Raw genomic sequence first — 13,400 nt, 5'->3', positions numbered from 1 at the left:
TTTCTGAAAAAAAAAATGAATTCTTCAAAAAAGTATAAAATGCAGACAGCATAAACATAAAGAATTATTGAATCAGACAGGTTTGAACATTAAATCATACATGAAACTGCAGTTCTCAGTGTCTTTACTGAAATCAGGTATATTTCCATTAAAAAATGTGATATTCTGCCTATGGGTAAATCCTATACCATGGGTAAAATTTCATAAATTTGGGGCTAGCAGCAATTTGTAAAAATTATCTGACTGACATGACGGATAGTATAATCTGTTTTTAAAACATGTTTTTTAAAATTAATATCATTGTTTAATTTCATAGTTCTTTGGGAAATTGCACTGAAACCTATTTCCTTTCTTCTAAGTCTGGTGTGTGGTATTTTGCTACTGTAACCATGAGCTGATAATAGCAGTGGATATGAAGACTTGTTTCTGAATTAAACTGGATTTTCTTCAGCATATGTATTTTGATATGGCAAATAGAAAATACAAATCACCTCTGCATCTTTTCCTACCATCTGATACTTTTTCCTATCATGTATCATCTTTTGCCATTCATTTCTAAAAAGAACTATTCCTCTTCACACTTTAGAAAACACTGTTTCATATATTTACTGCAACACTTCTCCTACATCTCCTTTTGACCGTGACAAATAATTGGAAATGAGCATACAACTTAAGGCAGTAACTGCTATAAGTAGGTGATGGCATTATTTTAACTTCAAGTGTGTCCTGCTCAACTCCCACTGAGTTCCAAATTTTAGATGTTAGATATTAGAATTTTTTTCCCCTGGAAGTGTGGTTAGACATGGGTATAATTGGCCAAGGATGTGATGGACTCTTCCACTGTCTCTGGAAGAATTCAAGAGATGTCTGGATTTGGTTTAGGGGAAATTATAGTGGTGTTACTTTGATGGTTCGACATGATGATCTTTTAGGTCTCTTCCAAACTGAATGATTCTCTGTGATTATTATGCTTGGAGAATTCTTATAGACCACTGGTGTACTCACAAAGTTATGACCAGAATTGAAGTTATGTTTTCATTTTGTTTAGAGGAGTAGTCTTATCAGAAGGCTTATTGTACCTAGACAAAAAAGAAATGGCAGTCCAGTATTTCTCTCTTGTGTAGATAACAGAGCCATAGGTCCCACTGCTCTGAGTGTGTACAGCTCTCTAATATGTAGGACACTGTAATTAAAGAAAAATTGCCACAGTGATAGTTAGGAGTAACTTATTATTACAGAATGAGAAAGAAGGTGGAATAGGCTGTGAAGAGCAACAAATGCTTCTACAATAGAATTCCCTTTCTGCCTTCTGGCTGCAGGCGATTTGTAATATGGATTTCATGTAATTAAAAAAAGGTATTTTTGAAAAAGGAAGACATGTAGGACTTCACAATAAAGGCTTGAGGTGTTGTCTTGAGGAAAAAAAAGAATCTAAAAGTCATTCTGATTTAATATTTATTCTTTTGTACTACTTAGCACAATGATGTGTCCATCCTGTTCAGGCATACAGGCTCAGGCTCAAGTTAGGTAAGACCACGCATAAGAGTATGACATCTAAATTCGTCCTCTCTTTATTGCTCCTCCTTTGCTCCATCCACTGACAGCAAAGGGAGATTAGAATGACTGTACTGCAGTTTTAGGACATGTATGAGCTGAATACATAAATATATTTATGGTTTTTTTTCTTTTTTTTTCTTTCTTTTTTGGGTGGGATTTATAGTGATTACAGAGGCATGAATTTGATAATTTGATTTCTTGGCAATGTATTACTGCATTATTTTTCTTTTTTTTTTCTCACCAATGGTCACAATTTGTTGTTAAGATAATGAGATTGTAAAACCAGTGCTGGACTGGATCCTACTTATGTGTTGTTTCGTTCATTGTGCTTATTAGCTGTGTTGTATGCTTGCAGAAGCCAACAAGATGAGCTTAAGCCTTGCAAAGCAATAAGTTAGATGGAAAACTTCTCAAAGTGTTCATAACTCTTCCTTCTACTAGCTCCTGTATGGAGGAAATGTGTCTGATTCAGCTTTAGCTACACTTGAATTCAACTGTGGTAAATGTAGATCCACACCCAGCACTCACAGGTTTATGTCCTGGCTCTGTTAGTTTAGAGACAACACTGTATGAGCTAAATAATTTTGCCTCAGCTTGATAGATACATTTAGTTTGACTGTCATTGAAAATTCTTTGAGACAATTCAAGATTTATGTCCATTTTCTCTGATTTTCCTCTTAGTTTTTAACTCCTTTTGATCCTGAAAGATTCTGATTTAAATGAAAAACAAAAAAATCTCTCACTCCTAAATACTCATTAGAATGTATAGAATAGTAAAGTTATTGAAACCATCTTAATAAATAATGTTTTAATCTGTGTCTGTTGTAGTTTTACCCTGGCTGGCAACTGAACCCCACAGAGCTGCTTGCTCACTCTCCTGCAGCAGATGGGGGAGAGAACAGAAGGGTGAAAGTGAGAAAATTCGTAGGTTGAAATAAAGATATTTTAATAGGGAAAGCAAAAGGCTACATGGACAAAACAAAACAAAACAAAAAAAAAAAAAAAAAAAAGGATTTTTTTTTTCCCCACTACATTCCAGTGGCAGACAGGTGTACAGCTACTTCCAAAGGAAATCAGGGCCTTGGGAAGACAGACACCACAACTCTGAATGTCCCTGCTTCCTTCTCATCTCCTCAACTTTTATGGTTGAGAGTGACATCATAGAGTGTGGGATATCTCTTTGGTCCACTGACACCAACTGTCCTGGCTGTGTCCTCTCCCAACTTCTGCCCACCCTAGCCTGATCACTGGTGGGCTAGCATGAGAAGCAGAAAAGGCATTCAGGCTGTGCAAAACTGTTCAGTAATAACTAAAACATCTCTGTATTATCAGCACTGTTTTGGCCATAAACCCAAAACATGTCGCCATCTGAGCTGCTACAAGGAAAATTAACTCCACCCCAGTCAAAACCAGTATAGCATCTAATTTTAATTATCTTCTTACAACAGTACAATCTTCTAGAAAAGGCTCTCTCCTGAATCAGTAGTGTGAGAATGTTGTTTAAATACTCTGAGATGACTAATTAAATACAAAAATGGTTTTAGGCTTCCATTGCAAGTAACCCACTGCAAATATTACTAATGTGTAGGTAATTATTGAATACTAACTGATAGATACAGGTTCCCACAGGAAACATCAAAAAACATCTTGGATGCAAATGTAAAAGCATGGATAGTAATCCACTTGTTTTTCTGCTACACATACAGTTATTCCACATATATTATGTTTCAAGTCTGGATATGATTTCAGGATTGAACTTTCCATTTTTCAGTCTGCTATAAAAGCTAAGGGCCACTGTGGCTTCAGGATTTCAATGTATTTTGCCAGGAAGAATGACCAAGATCTGAATGTAAGATCTGAATGTGCCACAAGAAGAGAAGGTCTGACCTGTCTCAGAGGAATGCAAGCCTTTCTAGTCTGTGTAATTGTCAGCTGGCTTCCTACCCACGGCAAAGATGAAAACATATGTCTATCTAGGACATGTACCCTGTCATTAGTTATTTAACAGATTGAGCTTTTGGTAACTTTTTGCCTTCAAATTACTACAGCCTGAGTTTTTGCTGAATACTTCTGTCTCAGAAGAGAGAAAATCTTTCTCTTTGACTATATCAGATCAGAATATATGATTCATAATGGAAGAGGGAGCCAGATCCAGATACAATTACTGATGAGTGTGCTGCAGATGAGACAGAAGCTACATGAATAAGCTCATCAAGACCTGTGCTGCTCTAGACAGGGGGAATGTGTAGACATATGTATACACACATAAACATATAGGTGTGTATCAAACATGTCTGTGTCAAAATGGCTTTGAACTGGTAATACCTCCAGTATATATATCCAGTGAGTGTAAAGGACAATGAGAAAAAAGCAGTTTTCAGATAAGGAAGGGAGGCTGCAATACTTCACTTGGAAGTAACTCTTCTGAAGTCTCAATTTGGTTGGAAGAGACCTTGGGAGGTCACCTGGCATGACTTCCTCTCTAAAGAAGGGCTGACATGGATCAGGTTGCTCATCATCTTGTCCAGTTCAGTTTTGAGAAACTCCAAGAATAGCCTGTAGTTTCTTCTGTCACTTCAGAGAATAGCTCAATCCTCACACAGCCACTGACAGCCAAAGAGGTATCACTACTCATCTACTTAGTTCCTTTTTTCTGCCTATTTCTGCAACACATATATTCACTTAAGTTACATGCACCCTTTGTTGTACATAACTATCACATAATCAGTCTTACATAACCATGTAAAGACTTTGGTGGCAGTTTTATTTTTTTACATTGAGATTGAACTTCACATAGAATCTTCCTTCTCTGTTTATCTTGAGCCAAAAGAATACCCAAGCTTTCAGTGATAGTCTTAGAAATAGCAGTGTTCTATTAGAGCAGCAGCATTTTTCTGAGTCTTCTGGCTTGTTCCTTTTAGCATTAGATGTTTTCTGGGCTTTTGGGTTTTGCAAATAATTAGGGAAAAATAAATATCTCCCATACACTACAGCAAGAGATTAAGTTTCACACATGACAATTCATCAACACAACAATACAGAACATTGCTGATTATGGCTGAAATACTTCCCACCTCCTGTCCCTGGGCCAGGCTGTTCCTGACCTTTTTGTGGTTCTACAGATGTTAAGAGAAATTATGAACCACTTCCTCTTTACTCCCCTCACATAGCCCACAAGAGAACCCAGCACAGCTGAAGTGCCTGGCTGGAATCCTTTCTAATGTTAACAGGAGCTTCATTGACTTCAGAAATAAGCTTGTTTTTCATCTCCACTGTTTCTTCTCCTCTTATAATGTCAAAGTACCTTCTTACTCTGCCTCTTTCTACATTAATCTTATATTGGTGTTTCCCTGGATGTGCTGTACTTTCCCACCCAGAACTTCCATCAAGGAGGATTTGAACAATTTTTCAATACTTATTAGAGATTTCCAAGTGCATGACAACACAGGGGTACAGCCTGGTGCACAACAGGCTTTATACACATGCTAGGTTTGATGCCTTACAGGTTCACAGAATCATAGAATTTTTAAGGTTGGAAAGGACCTCTGAGATCATTGAGTCCAACCATTAATCAGGCTCTTTCAAACCCAGCAATAAATCAAGCCTCTAAACACATCTACACATTTTTAAACACTTCCAGGGATGGTTATTCACCGTTTCCCTGTTGCAGCCTGTTGCAGTGTTTGACCACTCTCCCAGAAAAGAATATTTTCCTAATATCCAATCTAAACCTCCCCTGGTTCAGCTTTAGGTAATTTCCTCTTGTCCTGTCACTTCTCATCTAGGAGAAGAGACCAACCCCCACCTCACTATGTCCTTTTTTCCAGGAGTTGTAGGGAGCAGTAAGGTGCTCCCTGAGCCTCAGGTATGCCCCATCAAAACACGCAGTAAGTCCCATATGTTACAAAAGCCACTCTATAACAACAGTAAGACTGATGTTTTCAATCCATTTGGGACTCTTCAGACTGTATATTGGTGGTGATCTCAAAGAAATAGCATGCTGCTTTGTATCCAGCACAGCAAGAAGCTGTAAAATCACCAATGTGGACTGTGCTCTAAAGGCACCTTTTCAAAAAGATGCTTCAGCTTGTGAAACCCAGCTGGCAGGCAAGATTTTGTGTTTCCCGCACTGATTCACGAGCAAGATTTGAGTCCTGCTAACAGCAGATAGTGCCGTCACTGTCGGCAGAATAAACAAACAAATCGGCTGAAGTTCATTTATTGGACTTCCTCGTCCCTTTCGTCCCCTCCTTGGCACCCCGAGCCCGGCCGCGCCCCGCTCCCGGCGGAGCGACTGCTGGCGCCCGGGGGAGGAGTGCTGGGGACGGGGGCGCAGCCCAGATCCCGGGCTCCCAAAAGTAGGTCTCTGTTCCTTCTGCAGTCCTCGATCTGAGGAGCAACCCGGGCGTTCCAGCAGGGCTTTTCTTTGAGTCTTGAGTTTCTTAACCCTTATCCTTCTCCTTTCCTTACCCCAGAAGAAAAGGAGAGGGATATCCTCCTCCCCGCAGAGCGCGGTTTGCTAATTTTCTTGGAGGACAAACCAGTGACCCAGATGCAACGCTGTCAGAGTAGCAAAGGGGATAAAAGGAAAAACACAAACGCCACTCACAACAGCAACAACAAAAAAAGGAACGCTCCTCTCAGCTATCACCGCTTTATCACCTGCACATGCCTGAAGGCGGCTCTTCCCTCCGCTAAGGGAAAAAAATCAGCTTAGGAAGGCAAAGTTTGAACAGCGAATTCCTGTTATTTCAAAACGCCCCATGTGACAGGATATTTCCTTATCATTTGGAGCGCAGAGTTTTCCCCCGATCCACCAGCCCTCGCAAGCCGGCGGACCTGCCCGGCGGGACGCCCTCTCTGCGATGGCTCCTTCCGTGCTGCTGCTGCTCCTCGGACTCCTCCCGCGGGCTTTTCCGCTGCTGGGTAAGTGCCCGCAGGGGCTGTGCGGGCAGGCGAGCCGAAAAACGAGGGCTCACAGCGGGCACCGAGCCCAGCCTGACCTGGGGCTTGCGGCGGGCGTGGGGATGGAGCTGAAGCCCAGGACCCTTTTCCGCCTCTCTGCGGCGGGGCAGCGGCTGATGGAGGCGGCCTCCCCTCGGGACCCCTTCCCCGGCCGCATCCAGAGGTGTCCGGCGGGTAAAGCTGCCCGGCGGGGCGGCCTTTGGGGTGCCCGTGGCGCTCTGGACGCCGAACAGGGCTGTCACCGGCGCTGCCTCAGTTTCCCCCACCGCTCCGATCGGGCCCCGATTGATTGAACAGCAGCACCCAGCTTTCCCTCACAGACCTGCTCACCGCAGAGGTTTGCGGAGCTGCCTGGCACTGGGGCTCTGCCTGTCCTCCAGCCCTCTTGGATGGGCCCTGCTTTTGACAGATGGCTTTCATAGGGGAATATTAGGGTAGCTGATGTGCTGGGATGGATAGAAGTGTGAGAACAGGGGGAATTGTGTTGTTTGGTGATACCTGGAGTTTGTACCCATTTACTCTGGGATTTGCCATGATTTCCAGCTCACAGCTACTTTCCAGTGAAAGTTTATACCTGCCCTTTCAGAAAACCTTTCAGTGTCCTCTGCTCTCTAGATTGAGACCTAGTGATGCAAATCTTTGTAGCACTGCCTTGTGACCTTTCTTCCTTCATGCAACTAGCAGCAATCAGTTTAGGCCATCTGGTAGGCAAGACCTTGTGTAGAGAAGAGAATCATCCTACCTGCATCTGCCTCTCTCCTCTTTTGGCTTTGGGTCTGTTCTTCTGGTGCTCTCCATTAGTGTTTAACACTGGTAGCACTTCACTGGCTTCACAAATTACTCCCTTATTTACGCTCACATAGTCTGTGACGGTTTGGAAATGCTGCAGAATGTGAAGTCAGTTTGGCATTCTGGAAATCTCTACTGTGGAAACGATACTGTCCAGTGAGATTCTGCAGTGCTCGGTACAATTCTTAAGATACAACTTGGGGCCAAAGACAGAAAGGCAAATAGTCACAGTGTGGTGAGTAAAGACAAATTAAAGCCTGTGAGAAAAATTCTTTTGGGATCTGGTTGGGACATTTGAGGGAAAAAATGCTAGATCTCCTTGAATGGCTGGTTGTGCACTGGTAATGGTGAAGTGTTTTTCCTAAGCCTGATGTGTTCTTATGCATTTTAAAGACCTTCCTTTCAAGAGTAATTTTCAAACTATGAATTACTGTTAGAAATAGGTTTAATTCAAAATACTAACGTTGTGGTACTCATGAGCACACTGTGGTGGACCTTAAAGTGTTCCACCCACAGTTCATCTGTAGTGAAGAGCAGCACCTGCTGCAGAGCTCTATAACAAATGTTGCTGCAGAGCAGTGAAACAGCTAATGGTGCTATGTGTGATTCTGTTCAGCCCATTTCACAGATACAGCTCATCATGTTGGCAAGAGTGGTATCAAGTGTTTACAGAGAGGACTTGGCAGGGCAGAGGAAATGCTGCACAAATACCTGGCTTGTTTCTTCTAGACTACCTAATTACTCACACAGATACTGTCATATGGGAATCCTCTTTGGTGAGCAAGGCAACAAAATAAACAGAAAGAAAGCTGTAAACTTGAGCAATACAGCACTAAGTTAAGAGTCTGCTCAATGGCCATGGACTAGAGGAGGAGCAACAGTGGGGGAAAGGAAATCATGCAATTAAAGCCTCAGCCACAGTTTCTCCAGCATCCTGCTGCCTCTTGTTCCATTCTCCTGTTGTGTCATTCTCATGGTGTCAGCTTATTTTCAATGTCTCCTTGGCTGTGTTGGCCTTTTAGCTGCTTGCACATGTACTACTCCCTGCACTGGGAATAAACCCTTGTATAAACAGGTGTGTTGGGTTTACACCCTTCTAATGCTTTGTAAAGGCACAGTTGGAATAGTAGAGAGCCTAAGTTTTGTCTCCCTCTCCATCCCCACTGGCCAGACTGCTTTGTTGAGTTCTTTAACTTCATTTCTGAAGCCAAAACTCTGCACCTTCTCATGCTTGGATGCATCAATTCAGATTTTTTACTTAGGAATACTTTTTTCATGTAAATAGCATCTTCTCTTTAACACCACAAAAACAAGAAAATAAGGACTGTTATTTTAGGCCACAAATACAATTTTAGCAGTTTGAAAAATCAGGTAGTGTTTTCTACACATGTGAAATTGTTTGACATCTCTTTTATCCAGAAACTTTAAATATGATTTCAGGAAAAGGAGAGTTGCAAGCACTGCATATATTAGTTTACAATAACATTGTGATAAATGCTAGTCGAAAAGCAGAATAAAAAGAAGTTGTCACCAGCAGTGATAATTATATATTTCCTTGTATTGTCTGTGAGCAAAACAGATTGGCAAAAGACAACAATTTCTGCCTCCAGTGCTCATCAGTTTTACATTACTTCCCAGTGAGTTGGAAGCCAAAGGACAAGAGAAGGAAGCTGAACTATAGATGAGATACATCTAGGTCAGCTCTTTCTCTGAGACAGAGGTTATTTGTTCCCAGATTGTTCTTCTGCAGAAAAATATGATCATTTCCACATTAGAGCCTCAGCAGAGAAGGGAAGATTTACTGTGGTTAACCTGTTTTCCCCTTAACTATTTCTCCATTATACAATTTGTTCAGTTTGGTAATCATACACTAAAATAAATAGTGTTTTAAATAGCTTTAATCCCCAGAGTCACATAAATTTATATTTCTCCTTCCTGTCTCATAGCCCAGCTAAAATACAGCTTTAAAATGTTGTGCATCCTGTTACCTTATGCGAAAGAGCATGATAAAGTTACTGTGCTAAAATGTATCTCAGGTGGATCAGAGAGGAGAAATTTTCAGTCTTTCAGCAAGACTGGCTCAGAAATGTTACACTCATAGCATAACCAAGTGCAAAAGATGTTAAAGCTTTTCAAACAGCTACAGTTTTGTAACGACCCTTGAATACGTGAAAATGCATGCTATGAAGCACTATTTAGTAAGAGGGAGAAATAACCTGGGAAGGTATGAAGAGCTTTGTGTATTTTCACAAGTCATGGAGAGGCATAACTGGTGATTGCAAATCCCACTGCTGTTGGTATTTCATTCATAATGGAGAGATGCAAGAAAGAAGTCACTGATGACTGAATTGAAAAAGAAATATATTCTACAAGAAGCTTGAGTATAAAGCTTAAAAACATGTCCTTCTCCTCAGTTAATACTTTAAAGATTTTAGCTGGACTTTTGAGAACAGAGCTCCCCACTGTGAGGAAGTGGAGCCTGAAGAACTTAGTGACTGTTGTCATCTCCTCACACCAGGGAGCCAGTGCTGCTGGAGAGTTCAGTCAGGATCTGCTCTCTGCAGTGTCCAAGCTCCCTCATTGCAGTAATTCCCATGGGTGCAGCTTGGATTAACACCATGAATGTGCTTTCTCTCTTCACTTTAACCCATGCTTTAAACCTACAGGAGACACTAGGTCTACACCTCTGCTGCCTTGTACATTTGTGTATAGATGCTTTCACTGACACAAAACAGTTGAAATGTCCTCACATCTGAACTAGTTGCATACAGCCACTTCAACAGGTGTAGTCCACACCTTCTTTTGCTAAACAGATGATGAGATTTTCACACCAAGAGGAGTGTCCAGATTCATATTCATTTAGCTGGCAGGTAAGCTTACTTCAAACCAAATAATTCCAGTGTTTTTTTTTTTTTTTCTTACAGATACCAGCACCTTCTTAATATATAATGAAGATCACAAGCGTTGTGTACTGGCTCTGAGTTCTAATTCAGTGACTACTGCTCCTTGTGTTCAAGAAAATGAGTCACAAAAATTCAGGTGGGTCTCAGATCACCAGCTTATGAGCATAGCATTCAAATTGTGCTTGGGAGTGCCTTCGAAGAAAGACTGGGTTCCGATCACTCTGTACCCTTGTGACAAGGCTAGTGAACTTCAGCGATGGGAATGCAGAAATGAGACTCTCTTTGCAATCCAAGGGGAAGATTTGTTTTTCAACTATGGAAACAAACAGGAAAGGAATATTATGCTGTACAAGGGATCTGGTTTATGGAGTAGGTGGAAAGTCTACGGAGCCACAGACGATCTGTGTTCTCGAGGCTATGAAGGTAAAGTTCTGTAAATTAATTTCTGTATTTTCAAACTCATTTTTAGGTGTAGATAATTAAAATATTTTATATGTGTAGAAGAATTTCCTTAATCTTATTAGTGATCAGTGAGTGTGGATTCAGGTGAAATCAACAATATTTGAGTGGATGCACTTTTTGTTTTTAGAATAGTTCAATTTGGTTTTTGTCAAACTTGTCAAAGTGCTGATAGATTATTAACCACGCATGATAGTGATTCATTTAGAGAGAATAAAAAATTCTATAGTTATTCAAAACATGTATAACTATTACACAGCAGTTGATGATAGGTTTTACTATTTACTACATATGAACAGAAAGATGTAGTGCAAGTGTTTAGTCTGTTGATTATATTTTTTTTCCTTGGGGTGCAAATATTGACTGGCAATAAGATATTAGTTAACTCTTGATATCTTTGTTTCCACTGTATTGCAGATATCTTCCTAGGTGTTTGAAGGGAGTCTCAAAGTTGGTGCTAAAATGTGAGACAAAGAAATAAGATAGTTTAAATAGCTAAATTTGAAAAAAGTTATGTATAATACATCTCTCTATATATTCATTATAAGTATCTGGAAATACATTTGACTTTCCATTTAGTATTCTTTGATATAGAGAAATGGTCTCAGAGGTTTCTGTGGTTTATGCTATGGCTGATTACAGTACTAATCCTTATCCAGAAGCCAGAATAGAACCCTAGCAAAGCAAATTATGTGAAAGAAGGCAGGGGAGAGATGTAATAATGTCCTGCTATTCCTTCCTCCTCTGTTTTCTAGCAGCTCTGTGAGACAGTGACCCTGGTATGTCAGCTCTCCAAAAATCCTTAAGTCCGGTTTCCCTATATGTCCTTCCATCATTGAATGTACATTACATGTGCACACATAGAAAGCTGCTTTAGTTACTTTCATAAGTTCCATGGAGTCAGGTTTCTGATAAAACAAAAAGTATCTTTAGATGAAAATAAAAAATTTATTTGGTCATAATATCTTGGAGTCATTTTATGGCATGTATCTTTCAAGTTTACATGGACATGCTCTTTTATGTCCAAAATGATCAGCAGTTGACTGAGTTATTGACAGAACACTCAATGATCTTTTGTGCTTTAAAAAATGGCATAACTATGTGTGTTTTATACTTTTGATTGTTATGTATGGGAAATTCAGCATGGATATGTACTTGTCTTAGCTCAGTCAGTTGTGGTCTGTTGTCTCCCTTAGCAACAAAAATTTGTCTCACTGTGAACTTGAGTATCAGCTTAGAGCTAGAGCAAAATGATGAATGTTCCAATTCTAGTAGAGTTGTATACTAAGCTAGCAAGCTTTCCTTGCTGTAATATTTTTAACAGGATCATAAAGACGAACTCCTATATATCCCATGCTAATTCATTTTTATACATTTTTGAATTGTTGTGTCTCCTTAGATACCTACACAGTGAAAGGAAATGACAATGGAGCCCCTTGTGTATTTCCTTTTAAGTTTGGTGGTAAATGGTATGCTGACTGTACAGATGCTGGCAGATCAGATGGCTGGTTCTGGTGTGGAACCACTTCGGACTATGATGTTGACAGGAAGTATGGATTTTGCCCAATGAAATGTAAGCTTTTTACATTCACAAAATGTGCTGTTACTCAGCTGCCTGGAAATATGTCCATAACATGTACTTTCCACTTTGAAATGCTTCTGTTTAGCCTGCTTTCCTTTTAAGAGCAACATAAATATCCAAATATAGGACCCAGCATAAAAAAACATTGCCCAATTATTTTTGTGTGAAAGTATGTTAATTGTATTCTAGAATCTCTATGTACACAATTTACTTAAATAGAATGTCAATTAGATGCTTACATTAGCATAAGTAGTATATATAAAAGGTCAAAAAGTAGAAATCTGTGAAGTGGAACTGAAAGCTAGGATACAGTTTAATTGAAAATTAAAATTACTTTGGAGAATGAGTTGCCTTTTAGACATGAACTCTTTAGTACATCCCAGTGTTTCCCAGCTGTGCTATGTTTTAGTTCTGTCTTTTAACTCAATTAGAACTATTTGTATTCTAAAGTCCCTGGTTTGAGTATACTTGGTGTTTAAAAGGCAGTATTATCAAAATGCAGAACTTTATTTAGGAATATTGATCTTACTTTAAGTAAATGGGAGTAATTTATGTCTACATCTATTTGAATTCTTTTAAATTTTAATGAATTTTCTCTGGACTTCTGTAAAATATGTACTAAACATTTTGTCTGCAAGCTGCTTCTTCTGTCATGCTGAGAAGGGTAGCACTTTTCCCTCCTTTCTTCTTTATTATTGTGTTTTTCTGTAAAGCTCAAGCTGACTGCAAGCAGCGCTAAGGAGAAAAATATGCCTTTCCTTTGATGTGAAGAAAATTGTTTGGGTTGATCTTAACTGGTTTGATGACAAAATACTGGTGTCCTTGCCTGATTTCCATGAATGTTGCATTCAGTATTTCAGCAAATAAAAACTGCACATTTTTTTTCCTCCTATGCCAGTATAATTTTCAAGATAATAAATACATGCTGGGAATATCAATCCCATTAATAAAGCACATGCAAAGTTGACTTAAGAATACTCCCTGCATAGTATTATTTGAGTACAACAAATAGGAGGCATCATTAAAATTTTGTTTAATTCTTTAGCATAATTCAAGGAAATCCATTCAGATGGCAGTGATTGTTTGTGGAAAAAGCTGCTTTATGCTGACTGCCTGCATGTTTCCTTCCTGATTCTTCAGTACTA

At 39.7% G+C, this 13,400-nt stretch overlaps 1 protein-coding gene across 2 annotated transcripts in view; it reads left to right on the top strand.

The window, feature by feature from the left end:
• Window positions 1–5,900: 5,900 nt before the first annotated feature.
• Window positions 5,901–13,400, top strand: part of LOC110476204 (macrophage mannose receptor 1-like) — a 50,448-nt gene continuing 42,948 nt past the window's right edge. The window contains exons 1-4 of one of the 2 annotated variants that reach the window (XM_021540977.3): window positions 5,901–5,915; window positions 6,033–6,483; window positions 10,236–10,637; window positions 12,073–12,246. In XM_021540977.3, coding sequence (XP_021396652.2) covers window positions 6,423–6,483; window positions 10,236–10,637; window positions 12,073–12,246 — 637 coding nt within the window. In that variant the 5' untranslated portion in view covers window positions 5,901–5,915; window positions 6,033–6,422. The other variant, XM_021540978.2, reaches the window with a different exon arrangement.

This window comes from Lonchura striata, chromosome 2 (genome assembly GCF_050655825.1).
Source record: "Lonchura striata isolate lonStrDom1 chromosome 2, ASM5065582v1, whole genome shotgun sequence".
Lineage (NCBI taxonomy): Eukaryota > Metazoa > Chordata > Aves > Passeriformes > Estrildidae > Lonchura > Lonchura striata.
This window is presented reverse-complemented; position numbering and strand designations above follow the sequence as displayed.